The sequence below is a fragment of the Equus caballus genome, chromosome X (genome assembly GCF_041296265.1).
Source record: "Equus caballus isolate H_3958 breed thoroughbred chromosome X, TB-T2T, whole genome shotgun sequence".
NCBI classification, from domain to species: domain Eukaryota; kingdom Metazoa; phylum Chordata; class Mammalia; order Perissodactyla; family Equidae; genus Equus; species Equus caballus.
This window is the reverse complement of record NC_091715.1, coordinates 1,368,130-1,389,850: the sequence shown is the minus strand read 5'-3', so window position 1 is coordinate 1,389,850 and position 21,721 is coordinate 1,368,130. Positions and strand designations below refer to the sequence as shown.

General features: G+C 46.1%; 1 protein-coding gene across 2 annotated transcripts in view; it reads left to right on the top strand.

The window, feature by feature from the left end:
• The first annotated feature begins 3,395 nt into the window (after positions 1–3,395).
• The window catches only part of MXRA5 (matrix remodeling associated 5), a 28,537-nt gene continuing 10,211 nt past the window's right edge, over positions 3,396–21,721 (top strand). Inside the window, exons 1-5 of one of the 2 annotated variants that reach the window (XM_001500228.5) lie at positions 3,396–4,150; positions 6,401–6,616; positions 13,645–13,774; positions 13,995–14,385; positions 16,749–21,710. In XM_001500228.5, the coding sequence (XP_001500278.2) occupies positions 4,104–4,150; positions 6,401–6,616; positions 13,645–13,774; positions 13,995–14,385; positions 16,749–21,710 (5,746 nt within the window). In that variant the 5' untranslated portion in view covers positions 3,396–4,103. The remainder of the gene's footprint in view (positions 4,151–6,400; positions 6,617–13,644; positions 13,775–13,994; positions 14,386–16,748; positions 21,711–21,721) is intronic. The other variant, XM_023634194.2, reaches the window with a different exon arrangement.

The window sequence follows — 21,721 nt, the reverse complement described above, 5'->3', positions numbered from 1 at the left end:
CAGATTGAGTTCATGTCTACACATGATGCTCTTTCCATAGGTGGCTGCGCTCCTGGCACAGCAGGATGTTGTCCAGTCTATTTTGCAGAAATAATTCAACAGTGCTTGGGAGATCTGGGGAGTTCCTCTGACACGTACCTCTAATTTTTTCTTCATGCTGTTCCATTTTAAAGTACGCTGCTGAAAAAATCTGGAAGCATTTTAGTAAAGGCAACAGAACAGGAGACTTCTACTGACCACGGTATGTAGAGATGAATCAAAACAAAACTACCCTCTCGATTTCAGCAAGATTGCCAGTAGCCTGGAGTATCATTCAGGGTTTACTCAAGACAGACCGGGGGCAGGCTTCACGTGGAACATTCCTGAAAGTCTGCTTCTGCTCAAGTCAAGATACATCCTCACTAGCTATTAGTCCACCCCCGGGATTTGCCAGCTATGCAAATAGATATTTCCTGCGTAGACTTTCTCTCTCTCTCTCCAGTCATCCTAGACTATTTAGGGTCAGCTCTTCCCCTGATTGTGGAGGCTGAGCAGCCGCGGGAGGCCAGCCACGTGACTCAGGCATTCCTTTTACAGTCCCTGTTAAGCAAAGAACACATAATTCCACAGTAATCCACAGCCTCCCTTAGAATATTAAACTCGTCCATTGGAGCTCCAAGCCCTTGAGAACTTCAGCTCGTACAAGAAACAGCCAATATATCCCCAGAGATCCTGCTTTGGGGTAGAATCAGATAAGAAGATGAAAGATGCAAGAATAGAGAAAAATAAGTGACTGTAGGTTCACTGGATCCTACGTATGAACTACAGATACGGTGCATGGACCGTGTTCCACTTTCTGTGTACGGGATTGCATCCTGTTGTCACACCAGCTCTGATAGGCAAACATCCCTGTCCTTATTTTATGTGTGGGAATGCTGATTTCAGGGAGGGTGAATAGTGTGTTTCTGGGCCATCCAGCCAAGAAATAGTAGGCAGGAGGAGGGAGTGGGTCCATCCCAGCCATCTGACTCAATTACCGATCGCTCTGCTGTTAACGGGGGCCGTACACTCGTCACAAGGAGAGTGGATCGGAGAGTCCTTATGATGAGGCAGAGCGATGATGGATCCCCCACAGCAGAGGACTGTAGGGGCTTCTGAGCTTTGAGTTTTTGCTATCCTCATGCCCCTAAAGAGAAGTCTGGTCAGGGGCTGGCAGATTTGGTTCTTGGAGGGGCCCTCTTCCTGACTTGCTGATGGCTACCTTCTCACTGTGTCCTCACACAATGGAGAGAGAGCTCTGGTCTCTTCTTATAAGGACACGAAGCCCATCATGGGGGCACCAGCCTCCTGACCTCATCTACCCTAATCACCTTCCAAAGGCCCCCCTCCTAATACCACCACTGTAAGGGCTAGGGTGAACATATGAATTTTGAGGTGATGCTATTCAGTCCATAACAAACATACTGTCAAAAGTCTGGTTCAAGAAAAGAGATGCTGCTGAAAATAAGAACATGGAAAAGCCATAGCTGATGAAATCAGTAGGTACTCCATCAAACGACGTGGTGTTTGGTTACTAGGAGGACTCAACCCGTTGTCAATATTCAGGTCAATATTACTTGTTTGCTCAAAGCACATAACTAGGTAGCTACAATTAGCTACAAGCTGTCCTGCCTTGCTGGCCTGTCCTCCATCCTTTCATTCCTCCTCAACCTCCACCTAGTGGAATTCTGACCAAACAGGTGAATTTCATTCAACCAACATGTATTTAAAACCTTCTGTATCCTAGGAATCTTGTTGTTGATTCTGGAGATTCAATGGTAATAAAACGTGGTTCCTCCCCCGGAGACAACCACCGAGGAAGCTGGCAGTGCTAGCGGGACAAATGACAAAACAAAAGGACTAAAGACACCAAAATACTGATTTTTTTTTAAAGTGAATCACTTGGGATCCATAATGCTATATTCATGGATTTGTCATACAAGTCATGTGCTGCAAAATTTTTAATCTACACGTTTCTTAGTAAAACTGACCCTCACTCACTCATTGATTCATTCACACATTGAATTGAGCGCCTAGTGTAAGCTAACCACCACGTTCGTGTCCAGGTTCCAGAAAGTTACCATATAACTTAGACCAGGGTAAGGAATTGGCCATAATGCAAGCAAAGGGCCGTATGGATGGGCAGGAATGTTGGGAAATGTTATGAGATGGAGGTTGAGGGGGCGACTATCAAGCAACAGCAGGAGAGGGGCAAAGAACTGACTACAACAAGAACCTCAAGATGAGGACATGCATGGACATTTAAAGAAGAAGAAGAAGGCACAGAGATCTGGTACCATTTCTCCAAAGCCAGACGTGTCAGCAGAAGCAAGGGCCCTGGGACAGGCTGGCATGACCCCGGCATGCCATGTGCCCCCCATGGTCAACTTCAGAGTTTGTCTTGAGGATGACCACAGCCCTTCATGTTTTGGTGACCCACTGGAGGTTGAGGAAAGAAGGAATTGGTGGAAGAAGAGACTGATAGATGTTAGGTCATGAGGATCCATATCATGGCAGTGAGAGATAGGGAGGGAAGAGGCCTTCGGGCCCAACATTCTTAGGAGTCAGAACCCCCAAGACTTGACGACCGGCTGACTGTGAGGCCACACAGGAGAGGCACGTGGGGAGGGTGACTTGAGTTTCCAGTTTCGCGGAGTAGCTGGATGGCAATGCCATTAATGCGGATAAGGAGATGACGTTCTGGGGACAAGTTTTGTATAAATTTAATCAATACGTTTTGGGCATTCCAAGAACGTGGATATCTCAAACTAGGAGAGAAATACATCCACACACGTTGTTTGAAAAGTAAAGCTGTTGAAGAAGTGAATCCACCCGTTTATGAACCAGTACCTATTGGTGATATGCCCGGTGGTCGCCACCTTGCATGAGGGGCAGGGAGGAATTCCTGCACACTTCTTAGGAGAAACTAAGGCAATCCCTCCATACTCCATGCACCAGAAGCAACTCATCTCAAGGCTCATTTCTGGCCACCTCCTTACAGCCCCTGGGTAGCATCCTGAGCATGCAGCAGGCTCAATCAGGACTCCTGGAATGGGCCTTTCTTGGCTGCTCCTCGTGCTTGGACATCCTCTTGTTTCTCTTCACAATGGCTCTGTCCTTTTGCCCTAGGAGGATTCTGCTGATAACTGTACTCACCTCAGCCATTCCCATCTGTCTCATGTCCGCTTCCTCCTGGAAGCCAGATGGCCTCCTTCTCTTCCCTCCCCTTCTGGGTCAGGGACACCCCATCCTCTCCAGCCTCTGTTTCTTGCCCTCCCCCTTGGTGGTCCCCACATCCCCCAGCTACTACCACCAGGCTCCCCAAAGTTTCCCCATCCTGGCCCTGCCTCCGCAGGCTCTCCAAGCGGGAGGAGAGCAGTTCCGTCTTTCAGGCTGGAGGACTCCGGCGGCGCGAGGGAGGCGGGCGGCCGGGAGCCACCGGAGAGGCGGGAGGGCGTGGCAGCGGCGCTCAAGTTGCAGCCGGGCCTGCAGCTCCGGGGATGCCGGCGGGGCGCTGCCGGCTGCTGCCTGCACACGGGTTCCGAGACACTGCCAGAGAAAACTCCATCCCGCCTGGAGCAGCGCGAATCTTGCTCCTACTCTCTTCTCCAAACGAAAGAAACCGTCTCCATCGCTGCAGGGAAGAGCGCTTTGTGTAAGGACTCTCCGCAGCAGCTCCCACCTCGCTCCCTGCTTCTCCCCCTCCCCTCGGGTCCCTGGACTTCCTCTCGAACCACGAATACTCGTTCCCAAAGCCGTGTGCGTTTGGCTCCTGCGCTTCTCCCAGCAGGAGTGGGCGAGGCGTGCCCACCCGGGACGAGGCACGATGAAGAGTCGAGAGGAGGGCTGAGCGCAGGGCGGCGCGGCCAGGGTCCCTCGGCTCGGGCGCGCGCCCCGTCTCCCCTGGGTGGGGCAGGGTGGGGGTGGGCCAAGGCGTGGACTCGGGGAAGTCTCTCGGCGACCGTAATAAAAGGGCGCCGGCTCGCCCTGCCGCGCTGGGAAGCCGTGCTGCCGCGCCCCCGGCCCCGGGAAGGGCATGGCCCCGGCGGACCCCCGGCGGTGACTTGCGCGCCCCGGCCCCGTGGATGCTCCGGGCGCACCGCTCCCGTTTTTGGCGGCTTCCGAAGGACAGGTGAGCACCGAGGGCAGCCTGGGCACCCGGGAGAGGGGGTGGCGGGGGAGATACTGGTTCTGTCTGCAACGGGTGAAAGGAATTGGGGGTGGCCAAGGGAAGACCACGGGGTGACAGCAAAGAGGCATCTTGAAGTGCTTCCAGGCACTGTGTTAAGGAGCTGAGGGGCCAGTTACCATTCAGGAGGGAAGCTGATGGAATTTTGAGGGACGATGCTTTGAATAGGTCTAATGAACTCCCGACCCTTTCTCCCTTCGTCCTTCCTCCCTCTCCCTAGCGGCCTGTCGCTCATCCTCCCCTGGTTTCTAGCGAGCCACCAAGGGGATCCCCAAGTGAAAGCGATCCCGCTCTTGCGTTGGTGGGGAAAACACGGTTGCGGATCCTCCTCCCTATTCCTCGGGGTCCGGGGTACTGAGGGTCTCCTCCCCCTCCTTGTCCTCCTCCTCCCCTGGAAAGGGGAAGACCGAAGGCCCCGCCGAGGGCTGAGCCCCACGGAAGCTGGAGAAGTCATCATCTGGGAGAGACGGCGTTTGGTGTCGGGGTCCCGGCAGCGGGGACCCGCGGGGCAACCCGAGCCGCGTTCCGGGAAAGCTTGTAATTCACCGCGCCGCCGGCGGGGCACGTCGGAGCGGGCGCTGGAAGGTGGCCAGGGGCGCAGGGCCTCGCGCCCGGCCGCTGCAGATTGTCCGCCTCCAGGGGGGCGAACGCGCACTGCCTCGCGACCCCCGCCCTGCTGCCTGGGGTTCCCCCTGGCAGCCCTGCAGGCTCAGGGTGGGTTCCCTTACAGCCCCAGGACTAGGGTTCCCTGGGGCGCGTTCCTTTGGTCTCCAGGGAGGACCTGGGTGGGAGGCAGGACGGAGAGCGAAGGCTGGGGAGGACGCATGGGGATGCTGGGGCCAGGTCTGCCTGCAGGCAAGGGGTTTGGGTCAGGATGCCCTTGGCAGAAGCCCAGAGCCGAGGTCAGGCGCGCAGGCGGGGGCGTGCGAGGCCTGGGCTCAGGCGAGCTGGCGAACTGCTCGCTGCAAAGCTTTAGGAGCCTGTTCTAGAACGCAGAGGTGGAGCCTGAACTTGCTTTCTGCAAAGTTGCCTGCATCGTCAGCTCTTTATGGGCGACTGAAAGGCGAGATGCACACGGGTTTAAGAAAGTATCCATTTCGAGGTCATGGAAAGGATGGAAAAGCTACGGACTGGGGATGTGTCTATGCTGTATGAGCGGATGTCGAGTTTGTTATTAGCGGTGAGCGCTTGCCCAGAGCAGGGACAAAGGCAGAGGCGCGTTTCTCTATTGTACTCTTTGCTGTCCACGCGTATTCCTATTTGTAAATAAACTTCATTCAAGAGATGACAAAAATATGAGATGCTGAAGACATGACGAATGCGTGAAAAAAATAATCACTGACATTCTGAAAGAGGTAGCTGATGAAACCTAATATTTGAAATATCTGACCATTCCCCCCCCCCTTTTTTGGTAAACTCCTTGATCTTTTTTGTGTGTGTGAACATATTTCATCAGGCTGTTCCTATCCTCTTTATCAAACGGCAGATTTTACAGAGGTTTTCGCAAACTTCCCCCTGCTAAACAAGGATACTGGACTGTAGCAACACTTTGGTCCTTCCCAGAAAAAAATTAAGTGTAGTAAACAGACCCACAAATAATGGATTAAATTTCGCTTTAGTGAACGCTTTTGAAGCACTTTAAGAAGATACAATGAAAACTTAAGGAATGTCATTAAAAGAAGGAAGTAATCCTAATCATAGTGACTTTCTTTAGAAGTTTTTTATTCAAATATATGCAGTGTCTATGGCTCAGAATTAACATTGGGGTCAGGCACATAATTATATTTTTATTATTTATTTTATTATTATAGAAACGGAAATGTACCTCTCCTTCTGTCTCTATGTATATATATGTATATACATATATATGCAAATACACATGCATATATATTTGTGTCTCTGTGTGTGTGTGTGTGTGTTCTGTACTTTCTCTCATAACATAACGAGACTTCCAAATTGTCGTATCGAAGTCAGGAATTAAGGCTCTGTTCTATAGTAACCATTAAAGTTAACAGCGAACGATTAAGACAATAAGTTTTGTGTTTCCTGACTCAAACATTTTGTGTCGTGAAAATAAATCATTTGAAGTCTTGGGAAGCTTAAAACCAGTATGCTCCATTCCAATAAAATTTGCTGAAAATAAGGGATTGCGACCTGATACTAAGTGAATCCCGTTTTGTGGTTCCACAACAGGTGTTCCAGGATGAGGCACCCCGACAAGATGCCAACGCGGTCGCACTGGCGAGTACTCTCCGTGGTGCTGATTCTGGTCTGGGGACATCCTCCAGCGGCACTCGCCTGCCCTCACCCTTGCGCCTGCTATGTTCCCAGCGAGGTCCACTGCACGTTTCGCTCCTTGGCTTCCGTGCCAGCTGGAATTTCTAAACATGTGGAAAGAATCAATTTGGGGTTTGTACCACATTCTTACTGAAAAACTTTGGCCTCTTTGCCTGCATGTTTATTCGCTTTTCCGTATATGTATGTGCATCTACATAAGTGCAAATGGATACTCCTTTATGTGTTGTTCCATCTAGCGTTACGTACTTCCATAGGGGCAGAATCCAGGTGACAGTTTTTAACTATACTAAATGCGATCCTTTTGGGATATTATCTAAATTCATCCATTGGCTGCAACTGCTATCATAAAGTTTAATAGCCACGTGTCATGAACAACTTAAGTTTGCTGAGAAATTTCCCTCGATAACAATTCTTAAATATATAGCAGATACGAATGCATATGACACACATGTAAATATACGGATATTGTTTAAACAGACCAGGAAATATTAAAAACATTAAATATTTTTATTTAAAAATAATAAAAAGAATCAATGGGACATCTCTGACCTTTTGCAAGTTATCTGGATGATGTAATTGTGACTTTGACACAATAAAAGAGTTCTTTCGGATGCCTATTAAAATATTAATATGTTTTCAAGAGATGAATTTCTGCAGCATCCCAGACAGAATTTTTATATTTTTAAATTTTGTTTTATATACATAAATATTAGTTGCTATGAATTACAGGTACTCGTGTACAATTTTAATAGTAGACAATCATTTGGACTTCTTCAACGAAATATATTAGCTATTTCCTCTCTCTCTCTTTTTTTAAAGACTGGCACCTGAGCTAACATCTGTTGCCAATCTTCTTTCTTCCTCCTCTTCTTCTCCTTCTCCGTCTCCTTCTCCTTCTTCTTCTTCTTCTTCTACTTCTTCTTCTTCTTCTCCTCCTCCTCCCCAGAGCCCCCTAGTAGTATATTTTAGCTGTATATTTTACCTATAGGTCCTTCTGGTTGTGCTATGTGGGATTCTGCCTTAGCACGGCCTGACAAGCCGTGCCATGTTGGCACCCAGGATCTGAGCCAGCGAAACCCTGGGCCGCCAAAGTGGAGTGTGCGAACTTAACCACTTGGCCATGGGGCCAACCCCTTCAACAAAATATATTAGCTATTTTCCACCATCTAGAAGACACTAAAATAATGTAGGGTTGATGAATATCCACTAAGGGGACATTGTAGTAAAATGAGATGGCCAAACCGAAGTCAATGAACAAAGAATTGTACATGTGCCTAGAAGCCTTAGCTTACAGAGTTAAATGTTTTTATTGCATTTATTGTCTATAAAGCCCAGTAGCAGAATAAGAAAATGTGAAGTTGAGACAATAAGATAGAAACTTCACTAATCTAAGGCAATAAACAACAAAATAGTCTTCTCAATAAAATCTTGGAATACCGTATGACTTGACTAACTAAACCCAACCGCAATGATGATAGCTCCATCGGGAAAACAATCTGGCTTTGCCAAAAGAGGGAATATTAATCATTAAACCAGTCTCCTTTTTTTGTACAATCTACAATTATAATTTATTGGGACAAACCACTTGCCTAGTGGGAGAAAGAGATAAGGAAGGGGAACTCGAGCTGACTGGAATCAGGATTGCATGAGCTATGCCAAGTTTGTAGACAGGAAAATGAACATGTCTATGATTTCCCTTCTTTCTCGCACCTCCTGGTGTGCAAAATGGCTCTGTCTTGGGATTGATCCATTTACGAATCATTTTTAGCATGTTGTCCCACTTGCTAGCATTAACCACCTGATCCCTCAAACTTGAGCTCTTGTCAGGGCACAGAGTTGGGGGTACTGTCAGACAAGCTTTGGAGGAGCCCCCTGGAAAGTGTGGGAATGGGAGTGCTCCAGGAGAGCTGTTTTCTGCTGCAGCTCCTGCGTGAACCATGAGTGCACTCCTGTCGTGTGATGGGGGTCTGAGCTGGCAGGTTGGACTTGAGTGGATAAGATCTGCATGCATCCCCCCCAAAAGATTAACTGGGAGGTGGTTTTAGACTGGCGACACTGATAGACTATTTTTTGTCAAGCTATTTGCATCTCATTGACAGTTTCTGGGATGTTTTTCTTCCATCCACTTTTAAATTGAAGTATTTTGTAAGAATGGAACTTAACTAACCTCTCAATTAGAACATAGCTTCTGGCGGTTTCATTTCAAACAACTAATGATAAAAACAGTGAATTATGGTGTCCTAAAGTCTTTGCCACTAGAACAAAGCAAAGATGCTTCCTTCTCCTTCAGATGCCAATAATCTCTTGGGATGAGTTTGTGTAATAGTAAAGATAAAAGAAAAACCACTGAGGAATAGTTTCACTGACCAATATATATTACTTCCATCTGGCTTAATTTGGAACATGAATCCATGTGCCACAGTTCTAAATTACACTTTTAATATTATAACACTGTTTCTGAAAATCAGTCTCAAAGTAGATAATGAGACTGGCAACGTGTAGTTTGTTGGAAAAAAAAAGAAACAAGAGCCATGTCTAATATATATAGAACTTGGGCTCAGATTTGTCTTTTTGGAGTCTGGAGAGAGTATAAAACTCTCAAGGAATGAGAGATTTTTGGCAGAGCACAAAGCACATTTTTCATTCCCACACAGATGTTTTTAGGGTTCTCAGTTAGCATTGAAAGAGAAAGCTCCTGTTTCCTGTTTGGCCAGCCCCAAAGCTTTTTAAAAAATTGCTTTCCAGATATTTTTGAGTAAACCAAAAATATCATCCACTTAGCATCTGATTTATAGACCGTTAAAGATTTTCTTCCCTTTAATTAAAAGACCAGTTTTGATGACATCTGTCTGGAACTTCCCAAATGCCCATACTGCTCTTTTTTATTTAAAATTTTGCTTTGGGATACTAATTGCTATTCATGAAGTAGTTTTACATATATTTCTTTTTTTTATTGAGATATAATTGACATAGAGCTTTATATCAGCTTCAGGTGTACAACAGATTGATTCAATATTTGTATGTATTGCGAAATGATCGTATATTTCTGATATAAAAAATCACTTCATTTAGGTGGTTATGTAGTCAGTTATTGTCAATCAACAGGTGAGGAAGATGCTCTGGAGAAGAGCATAAGTGGGCTCTCTCCAGGGTCATTTCAGTCTCCCATCAGATTCTCTTCTTTGAGTACCACACCAATTTCCCCATCTTCCTGCTGGTTTTCAGATGGATGCAAAGAGGATTCATCCACACCCACTGGGTGCTGTGAGGGCAGAAAGTGCCTCCTCTACTTGGCATTTAGGCAATTCCCTTGACTTTGTCTCTCCACCAAAAGTCTCGCCTTTCTTAGCTCTGCCACCAACAACACCTCCATCTGTAGCTTTTGATGGCTCTTAAAAACAAGCACCAAGAAGATGCTATAGTAAGACAGCTTCCTGAGATGATACATCTCCATCAAGGGCCTTGGGGGGATTTATTTAGGTGTGGAAAGAGTTCATGTTCCTCTGTACTCAACCATCTTCCTTCCCTTCACCTTCTCCACCTTGGTGTCCACCATTATAGTTGAATGCCAAGTTGGAAGTGAGAATTTTTGGCTACAAAGACAGGAGAGGAAGCCCTGGTGAGCATCGCACACCCTTAGGCTAAAATGTCCTGAGGAAGAGCAAACTCTTTCTGACCCATTTTAGAAGTTGAGCCTCTGACCCCCATCTCCTCCATCTCAAGATCTGCCTCCTCCTTCTGGCTTCTCTACTCTTCTTTCCCTTTGGCGTCTTCTCAGGTGATCTTATTAATTCCCAGGGCTTTGCTCCATTAGTCAGTTGGCCAAGGTCTCCTGAATGTGCACATCTTGGGTCTCTGTCTCAGTCCTGAGTACCACCCTCACCTTGGATTCTCACAAACACCTTCAAGATCACAAGACAAATATAACCTTGAATGATTTCCCCCACACCCATCGTTCTCCATCTCAGCCAATGGCACAATCCACCCATTTACTCACATCCAGGTAGAAGTTGTTCCTGTGATCTTTTCCTTGTTTGCAATTCCATCACTCAGTAAAGCCTGTTGGCTCTTCCTCCAAGCACCTCTGGAAGCTCTCCATGTACTTTTATCTCCACTGTCTCTACCTTAGCTAGGGACACCAGCACCTCCTTGGGATTCACTCCATCTCCTGTTTCCTCTCTTATCCATCTCCAACCCATTCTCCATGTAGTGGCCAGCATTGTTGTTTTAACACATAACTTAGTTCATGTCACTCCCCTCCTTAAAACCCTCAAGGGCTTCCCATTGAATCTGGAACCAAAAAGAGCCACACTCCTTCCCATGTCCTCCCAGCTTCTAGATTACCTGGTGCCTGCCAAGCATGCCTACCTCACATGAGACCATTCCCCACCTTACTTACTGTTTCTAGACAAACCTCAAGCTCCAAAAAATGGAAAAGAGTTTAAATGTTGCCATAAATTCCCATTTCCCAGACAGATTTAATTGTAGATTCCTAAATAATGATAGATGAATGAGGCAGCACATCAGCCCACAGGCTATTCCATCTTTGGTTGGAGCAGGATTTCTGAACGTCAGCATAATTGACATTTGGGACACAATTTCCATTTTGGACAGGATAATTCCTTGTTGTGGGGGTTGTCCTGTTCTTTGAAAGATGTTCAGCAGCATTCTTGAGCAGCAGAGAATGCCATGTCATCCAGAAGAGAGATGCTCTGTATAATCATCCATTGACTACATGACAACTCAAAATGATGAATAGAAGATAGGGTTATGTTTTGCTATATTTTCCCCTTGCACCATTTTGAATCCCTGCAGCATTATCCTAATAAGATGGGATGCATTTCATTCCATCACCTTTTCCCACTAGATGCCAGTAATACGCTCCCCCTTAGTTGTGGTCACCCAAAATGACCCCAGATATTGCCAAATGTCTCCTAGAGGCAAAATCACCCCGTTCAAGACCACTACTGTAGATAGATAGATGATAGGTAGATAAATGATAGGTAGATGATAGATACCTGATAGATGCATGATAGATAGAAGATAGAGGATACATGATTGATAGATGATAGGTAGATAGAGAGATAGATAGATAGATAGATAGACAGACAGATAATAGATAGGTAGGTAGATAGACAAACCAACAGACAGAATCTCTCATGCTAAGGCAGTTTCCAAAACTCGGCACTCTTGATATTTGGGGCTGGATAATTCTTTGTGGTGGGGGCTGTCCTGCACACTGTAGGATGTTCAGCAGCATCCCTGGTCTCCAACCATTAGATGCTAGTAACACTCTCCTACCCATTTGTGACATTCAAAAATGTCTGCAGACATTGTCCAGTACCCATGGCGGGCTATCTGTTAACTCTCTAAGATGTTTGCTGTTTGCCTTAGAGTTAGGGATCATGTGCCATCTTTGTGTCCCTTGGACTTGCTGAAGAAGTCCTGCTCTTGCCTCTGCTTTAGGGCACTTTCACTTGATTTGTTCTCTGCTGAGTCCTCTAATCAGTGTTTCCTAACTATGCCAATTCTTCTTAGTATTTTATCTCTTGTCACTGTTAAATAGAGCAGAGTAAGCCGACAAGACACTGGAGCAAAGCATTAAAGAGGAGGAGCAGGGAATGCCATGTCATCCAGAAGAGAGACACTCTATATAATCATCCATTGACGACACGACTCAAAATGATGAACAGGACATAGGATTATGTTCTACCATATTTTTCCCATGCACCATTTTGAATCCCTCTAGCATTATTCTAATAAGATGGGATGCATTTCATTCCATCCCGTGTTTTCTTTGCACAAGTTGGTCTTATAAAAGAATGCAATGATTAAAGTTGTTCTTCCAAGAGCTTGAAGCAACCAAGGTGAGTGGTTTGGGTGTTGGAGATTATTTTTCCCACACTCAAGAATTTAGAGTTGAAAGGTGCTTCCTAAGACTGGCTCTTAGGGGAGGAATTACCCAGATGTTGGCTTGGAGGTTGGGGTCTGGGTTTCGGCACACGTGTGTTTATAAGGAAGTTATACTTGGCTAGCACATGATGCATTTAGCTATAAGGTTGTCACCTGCATTTTCTACACATCTATTATCTTCTCTTTTTTTTGGTGAGGAAGATTTGCTCTGAGCTAACGTCTGTTGCCAATCTTCCTCTTTTTATTTTTTGCTTGAGGAAGGTTGGCCCTGAGCTAACATCTGTGCCAATCTTCCTGTTCTGTATGTGGGTCACTGCCACAGCGTGGCTCGACAAGTGGTGTAGATCGATGCCTGAGATCTGAACTGACAGGACCCCAAAGCAGAGCATGTTGGATTTAACCACTATGCCATGGGGCCGAGCCCTCTATTTCCTTTTATTTAGGTACTAAGGAGAAGCAATAAACAGTGTGAAGCTAAATGCATTATATTTCAGCTGACATGAGGTCACAGTCCTCCAACAGAGCAAGGCACAGATTCTCCCTTGTTTTATAATCCGTTCTCCATGGATTAACATTGAGGATTCCCTTGTGCTGTGAATAACGAAGCAATGAGGAATTTCCAGATTGGTCAAGGAAGCATCTTTGCCAATGTATATGCAAAAACCAAGACCAAAAAGCACCAAAATGTTTACAGATAACTTAGATAATCCATTGGAAATGACAACTTGTCCCTGTGAAATAAGAATCCATGTTTGGCTGTCAGCATTTTCACTTGGTCCTTTAGACCAGAGGACTCTCCCTCTCTTGTTATATGCAAAGCTCCCTCTGATGTTGTGTGTTTCTTTTCATTCATGCTGGCCACGTGTCATTCATCATTACTGCAACTTCAGAGTGAAATTTCCAACAAGGCCGATTGGACCAGCTTCCTTTAGAATTCTAACTCCTCCTAGTTTCCCTAAAAAGGCCTCTAATTACACTAGGATATTCCAAGTCAAAAGGCCCAGCCAATATTCCTTAATTGAATGAAAGCTAATAAAAAGGGTCAGTTTTCTTTTGACCCTAGAAATGAACAAGGGCACAAAGAGATGAATGTGCTTTGGGACTGACACCAATCCGACCTCAGAACCAACATTTTGCTAAGTGGGTCCTGGGCTGGCTGGGGAATCTTTCCCAGATGGGATTTATGTATTCACCATTTCTTTTTCTAATTATTATTTTTTTTTTAGATTTAATAGTATACAGGCTTTGTCAAAAACCTCATTTGCGGGACTGACCAAGTTGGAACTGCTTATGATTCATGGCAACAACATCCCCAGCATCCCTGATGGGGCTTTAAGAGACCTCAGCTCTCTACAGGTAAACCCTGGCATTTATGAGCATCACTAATTGCAGCTTCTACCACCAGTAATGAATAGTAGAGGTGATATAATGCTCCCTAATGATTAATAAAATTGCCATGTTGTTTTTACTTTGAAAACAAGCTTAATGTCATTACGCTCCTGCCCTTTGTTCTGTTTTTCCCTGGTTGTGGCTTTTTAAATTATAAACAGGATTTTCCAAACTTCTGTCTTTGCAGGTTTTCAAGTTCAGCTACAACAAGCTTCGAGTAATCACAGGACAGACGCTGCAGGGGCTCTGGAGCCTAATGAGGCTACACATTGACCATAACAAGATCGAGTTTATCCACCCACAAGCTTTCAATGGCTTAACATCACTAAGGCTGCTCCATTTAGAAGGAAACCTGCTCCACCAGCTACACCCCGGCACGTTCTCCACATTCACCTTCCTGGATTATTTCAGACTGTCCACTATAAGACACCTCTACTTAGCAGAGAACATGATTAGAACTCTTCCCACGGGGATGCTCCAGAACATGCCACTTCTGGAGAATCTTTACCTGCATGGGAATCCGTGGTCCTGTGATTGTGACATGAGATGGTTTCTAGAATGGGATGCGAAATCCAAAGGTGAGATGAGAGGAGAGCTGACGTGTCCTCTAGCTACACGTTCCTTATCTCCGTGATTCAAATGCATTTTTATTTTTTAGTAAAATTTAAAGTAATAATCATTTAATTGGTTATGTACAGTTGACTGTGGTGGTCGTGGAAGGGATATCTGGAGTGTCATGTTCAACCTTGGGCTGCAGCTAAATGTGGAATTTTCTGTGCATCCACATCCTATGAGGAAGTATTCAAGGATGCTTGGAAAAAATGAGACGGGAGGTGGCTATGAGATCATTCTCTTATGGATTGGGGAGAGAGACATTCTGCATTGACCCAGAGCACCAAAGAACAGGACCAATGCGTAGAAGTTGTAAGAAAGTAGATTTGATTCAAAATAAGGAAGACTTTTTCCTTTCTTTTTCTTTCTTTACCCGCTTCTCCAAGCCCCATCTTGGAATCCATCCTCAGATCTCATTGAGTTTACCATATCTTGGGTCTCCGTGCTCTTCTCCATCCTCACAGCCACCAGCCTTACGAGGAGTTCCTACACAATGATGCTTCCACCTATGACCCACCCTCCTGCAACGAGCTGGCCCCAGCGTTCCCCTCATGTGCTCAGTTCTGGCCACACTGCTCTCCTTTCTGTTCCTTGCACTTTCCAACTCAATGGCGTCAGACTTGCTCAACCTTCCTGCCAAGAATACTTTCCTGCTAGATGTTCAAGGGGCTGGCCTCTTCTCAGCATTCAGGTCTCTGTTAAAAGATCACCTCCTCTGAGAGGTCTTGCTGTCCTCAATTTCTACTTAGCCTCTTAAGCCTGTGTCCATCTAGGAACGTCCAGCACACCCACCTTATGTCACAATTTGATGGGAGTGCTTTCAGCTGCCAGGCTGCTTTCCTCCATGGATTCATTGAAGGACCCAGGTGCTTCCATCTGTGGCTCCATCTTAAATTTGGCATCAGATTTGCTTAATCAGGCAATGGATGAGTAAAGACAGATGTATACTCACTTCTTAATAGTCTTAGCTAGACAACACACTTGTCGCCTCCATTCATATTGCATTGGTGGGAACTAGTTCCCAAACCCCTCTGGGTGCAAGAGGGGCTGAAAATCCATTTAGATAGTCATTTCCAAGGAGTAAGGCTACACCATGGAAATGAAACCATAAAGCTTGGGCAGAGAGCCATCTTCGATATTCTGGACATACATGTGTGTGTCTTTGTGTGTGCGTGTGCATACATGTTTGTCTGGTGTATGTGTACATTTGTGTGTATGTGTTGGGGGAGGTATGTGAAACAATCATATTTGCATTTTGAGGTGTTTACTCTTAAATTCACATGGAGAAGTGTGTTCATGGAAGCAAAAGGAATTATAGTGAAACCAATTAGGAAGTTTATAATACTCCAAGTCATAGATGATGGCGCTTTGACTGGTGTATTCTCAGCGGGAATAGGAAGAAGTGGGAAGATGCCAAGAGGGCTGTCAAAAAGCATTCCTAGTCTTCTAGTTTCCCCAACAAGAGAGATTATGGTACCACTGAATGATATAGAAAAGGCATGAGGATCTAGGTTTTGAGCAGGGAGAAAACATAATTTGGTTCTGTCGATGTCAGTTCAAGGAGCCTTCGTGACCTCTAAATAGACATGTCAAGTAGGGAAGTGAGTGTGGAACTCCTAAGGGTTTGCTTGGACTGCAGAAGCACATATGGGAGTCATCACTGGCTAATGCATGGTAATGGAAACCATGCATGTGGGCGAGGACTCTGATGGGGCAGAGCAAGAAGGAAAAAGACTTAGACCAAGTCAAAGAATGCTCCATCACTAACGAGTTGGGCAGAGAAGGAGGAAACAGTGAAATAGACTGAGCGGTGGCCAGAAAAAGAGAAAATTCTGGAGGATTTGATGTCCAGGAAGCCAAGAACAGAATATGAATCCAAAAAGTAAACACTGCCTGAAATGAAAAATTACAGCAAGAGAAAAAAATGATAAGAGGTAGATAATGTGATTCATCTCAAAAGATGATCCTTTTATCCAGAAATATTTTCATGAGTTGCAATTATTTATGTAGATTCTTCTGGACCTTTATTGAAGGAAAATTGTACAGGGTATGTGATAGAGTTTTTTAACTTAGAAACATTTTTAAAAAGTACTTATTATCCATTGTCAAGTGGTTATAAAGTGCAGGTTAGTTACCACACACTGTGCTGAATTGATTTAAGGTTATAAGTGTTGCCACAGAGGCAAAGTGAGTGAGGTATTAAAAGCATTACAGAAACACGCCCAGGTGATAAAGATGTAAACAAAAGCTTTACCCTCTGGCCATGTGTAAGGCTTGCCATTCTTTGGTTCATTAACTTACAGCATGTTTCTTTGATTATTTGTCTTAGGGATTCTGAAGTGTAAGAAAGACAAAGCCTACGAAGGTGGTCAGTTATGTGCCATGTGCTCCAGTCCCAAGAAGATGTACAAACAAGAGATTCACAAACTGAAGGACATCACTTGTCAGAAGCCTTCCATAGAGTCCCCTCTGAGACAGAACAGGAGTCTTGAGGAAGAGCAGGACCAAGAGGAGGACAGCGACAGCCAGCTCTCCCTGGAAGGGTTCCAATTCCCCCCATGGAACATCTCTTTGAACATGACTGATGAGCACCAGAACACAGTGAACTTGGTTTGTGACATCAGGAAGCCAATGGATGTGTACAAAATTCACCTGAACCAAACGGATCCTCAAGAGATTGAGATAAATGCAACAGTTGCCTTGGACTTTGAGTGTCCGATGACCCGGGAAAACTATGAAAAGCTGTGGAAACTGATCGCCTATTATAGTGAGGTTCCTGTTAAGCTGCACCGAGAACTCACGCTCGGCACAGATCCCAAAGTCAGCTACCAATACAGGCAAGATGCTGATGATGATGCTCTTTACTACACTGGCGTCAGAGCCCATATTCTTGCAGAACCAGAATGGGTCATGCAGCCGTCCATAGATATCCAGCTGAACCGACGTCAGAGTACGGCCAAAAAGGTGTTCCTCTCCTATTCTTCCCACTATTCTTTAACAATGGCTGCCAAAGATGCAAGGCAGTCTCGGAGCAGAAGCTGGGTGATGATCGAGCCGAGCGGAGCCGTGCAAAGAGCTCAGACTGTCTTGGAAGGGAGTCCGTGCCAGCTGAGCTGCAACGTAAAGGCTTCTGAGAGTCCATCCATATTCTGGGTGCTCCCCGATGGCTCTGTCCTGAAAGCACCCATGGAGGACCAGGACAGCAAGTTCTCCATCCTCACCAGTGGCTGGCTGAAGATCAAGTCAACAGATCAGTTGGACTCTGGTTTGTACCAGTGCATTGCTCAGGTGAGGGATGAAATGGACCAAATGGTGTACAGGGTTCTCGTGCAGCCACCTGCCACTCAGCCACCTGATAGCCATACAGTAACTATTCAGAAGAACCCAGGGGAATCAGTGATGTTGCCTTGCACTGCACTGGCAATACCTGAAGCCCGGCTTAGCTGGATTCTTCCAAACAAAAGGATAATTAATGATTTGGCTAACACATCAGATGCGTACATGTTGGCAAATGGAACTCTTTCCATCCCAAAGGTCCAGGTCAGTGACAGTGGTCACTACAGATGTGTGGCCGTCAACCAGCAAGGGGTAGATCATTTCACTGTGGGAGTCACAGTGAGTAAGAAAGGATCTGGCAGGTCATCAAAAAGAGGCAGACGCCCAGGTGGGAAGGCTCGTTCCAGAGGGAGAGGAGATGTCGTGGAGGACGAAGGGGGCTCAGGCATGGGAGATGAAGATAACACTTCCAGGACAGTCCTACATCCAAAGGACCAAGAGATGTACATCAAAACAAAGGATGATGCCACCACTGGAGGTAAGAAAACTAAGAAAGGGAGAAGAAAACTGAAACTCTGGAAGAATTCTGAAAAGGAACCAGAGACAAACATCGCAGAGGGTCGCAGAGTGTTCGAGTCCAGACGAAGGATCAATATGGCTAGCAAACAAATTAATCCAGAGCACTGGGCAGATATTTTAGCCAGAGTGCGTGGGAAAAACCTCCCTAAGGGAACAGAAGTCCCCCGGGGCGTTAAAACCACCACTCCTCCATCAGTGAGTCCAGAAGAAACACCTCTTTTGCCTGTTCTTCCTCCCCCCTCAATATGGCCTGTGCAGACCACAACCAGTGCTGAAGAATCCTCAGCAGATATGTCTTTACTGGGTGAGGAAGAGCTGGTTTCCAGTACCGTTTCCTCAACCGAGATGCCACTAGAACATGGCCACGATGGAGTAATTCTTACTGAACCCAAAGTGACAAGCATGCACCTGGAGGAACTCACTGATGATGAATTTTCTGAGAAGACTGACGACACGTTTCCGACCGACATTGGCTCAAACTGGGCTACAGCCACTACACTGATATCTGCGCCTTACGAATCTTCTCCTACTCCACAGACCCTGGACACAGTCTATGAAGAGCCCACCAATGAAAACACAGCCACAGAGGGCTGGTCTACCCCAGATGTTGGAGCCATGTCAGAGCCTACATCAAATGAGTATGAGTCTCCGTTAGATGCCACCTCCTTAGCTGAGTCTGAGACTGTGCCATACGTGTACCCAGACTGGGAGACTAATTCACGACCTAATGAAGATAAGATGAATGAACTGACCTCCACACACTTGACTCCAACCCCTACCATGTGGGTTGCTGACTCTAAGACATCTGAGCCATTTGAAGACCTCATTTTAGAAGAACCAGGTGTCCCCACACAAGTCCCTCTACAGGAACAAACAGACAACTCCCAGCTTGTGAAAGGTAGTTTAGGCACTCAAGGCAATTCACTGATTAAAAAGAGCACAGAGGAGAATTTTCAGATACAATGGGAAGGAGATATGCTAGAGAGAGACCCCACAAACTCCAGAAGTCCTGAGAGTAAGAGACAGGGCATCGAATTCACCACTCTGCGTGACTCCACACCGGGAGTGACAGACAGCAAAGCTCTCTTCAAGCATCCTGGGGAAACCACACTTGGCTCTCTGTTTGACAAGGATACCTCCACAGTAGCAGTGATGATGCCAACCCAAAAGCCCACTTCACCATCAGTGCTGACCACTCACCCTTCTCGAAAGAGACAGAAGGGAAGGAAAAGATTACACCCCAACAGATTCCGACACCGGCATAAACAAACTCTGCCCACAACTCCCGCCCCAACGGAGACTTTCTTGACTCGACCAACTCAAGTACCTGAGGTGAAGATTCCATACCAAGTGGAGAGTTTGCTGGTTCCCACGTCTTGGGTTGATAGCACAGTTGGCACCCCAAAGCAGGTGGAAATGGGGAAGGATGCAGAACCAGTATCCAAAGGACCATCACGAAGGAAACATGGGAAGAGGCCAAATAAACATCGGTCTTCTACTTCTACGGTGAGGTCTCAACCTTCTGTGTCCAATTCCAATCCTTCTCCAGAAAGTCAACATAACAACGTTGTTAACCCCAGTACGGACACCGTACTTTTATCTACAATGGCTTCTCTGAGAACTGGGGCCCCACGTGAGATAACTAGAAAGGAAGATTATATAACAAGCACAAAAGTACATTTATCTCATGATAAATTGCAAGAGACAATTCCAGTCACATATAAACCCGTGTTAGGTGAAAATGAAAGTAAGAATGATGGTGTCACCAACATCAATGACCATACCACTGACAGTTTAGTCCCTGGTAAGTTCGTCACTGATGCTGTATCACCTTCTGGCTTCAAGGTCTCCACTGTGGGAGAATTTCAGGGAGAATTCTCTCCTTCCCGCTCTCCAGGAACGCCAAGCTGGAATCCCCCAAAGGCAGCCCAGCCTAGAGGGCTGCAGACAGACACACCTGTCACCAGCTCTTGGGAAACATTTACAGACACACCTTTTTTTAAAGAGTCAGAGGATCCAGATTTTCCTTCCGAGTTTTCACCTTCTGTTGCAGTCTCGACACTATTTCAGGTTGCGTCAACTACTCTCTCTAGCATGAAAGCAGAGTCGTCTTCAAGGAAGGCAGAAACCACCATCGGTGGTCAGGATCATCAGGAAACCAGTCCAGCTGAAATTGGACCACAGAATATCATCTCTACTCCTGCCCCCAGGAAGGAGCCAGCATCCTCAGTCCCCCCCACGACTCTCGTGTCTTTGGCAGAAACCACCACGAAGCCCATGCCTCTTACTTCAAGAACATCCCCAACATCAACAGGTTCCAAGGAAAAAATTTTCTTGAATTATGTGGGGATCTCGGAAACCAAAACACCCCCAGTGAATAATGAGGGAACTCAGCATATATGGAGGCCTAATGAATTATCCACCCCATCTTCCAACCAGGACCAATTTAACTTAACTCCCAAGCAGGAGTTAGAAAAGGAAGCATTTGATAGGAGGACCAAGGACATTCTTCCTCGCGGCCCAGATAGTCAGCATCAGGATGGGAGAGTCCAAGTTTTCCGTCAACCAGCCAGAGTTCCTGCCAAACCTATCCCACCAAGAGGGACAGTGAGGCCACCATATGTGGCCACACAAGCCTCCTCTGGATACATTGTAACTGTCCAGCCCCCTCGTCACTTCACCAACAAACCAGAAATAATTGCCTATCCTTCAAGGGTTTTGCCAAAGAATAAACACTTTACGACCCCAACGTTATCAAGTACAACAACCCCTGTTGTTCCATGGCACAGGCCCAAACCTGGCATTCCTAGTAAGTTAACCGACCAAGGAACTGACCGATTTAACGGCAACTCCAAAGTCGTTGGAAATAACAACATCCTTGATCTCAGAGACTCTGTTGGCAAGCCTCCAAGTTCAAGAGTTCCTCATTATCCCCATGGAAGATTCCCTTTCTTTTTCAACAAAACTCTTTCTTTCCCACAATTTGGAGTTACTCTGAAGCCCCAGATACCCACTTCTCCTGCCCCAGTGATGAGAGAGAGAAAAGTCAACCCAGCTCCCTACAATAGGATACATTCTCAGAGCATCATCCACGTGGACTTTGGACCCCCCGCCCCTCCATTATTGCACCCTCCCCGGACCACGGCACCACCCTCCATGAACTTACAGAACATCCCTCTGGTCTACTCCACCCGGAGCTCCATCCCCATCGTGACATCTTCTGGCCAGCCCTCCAGAAGCTTTCATCAGAGTAGCTCAAAGCTCTTCTCTCCTGTAGGACCACCTGCATCCAAATTCTGGACGCTTGGGGAAAAGCCCCAAATTATCACCAAATTCCCTCAGACTGTGTCCATCACTGCAGAGACAGATGCTATGATCCCATGTGAGGCAACAGGGAAACCCAAGCCTTTCATTACCTGGACAAAAGTTTCCACAGGTAGGGCGCTT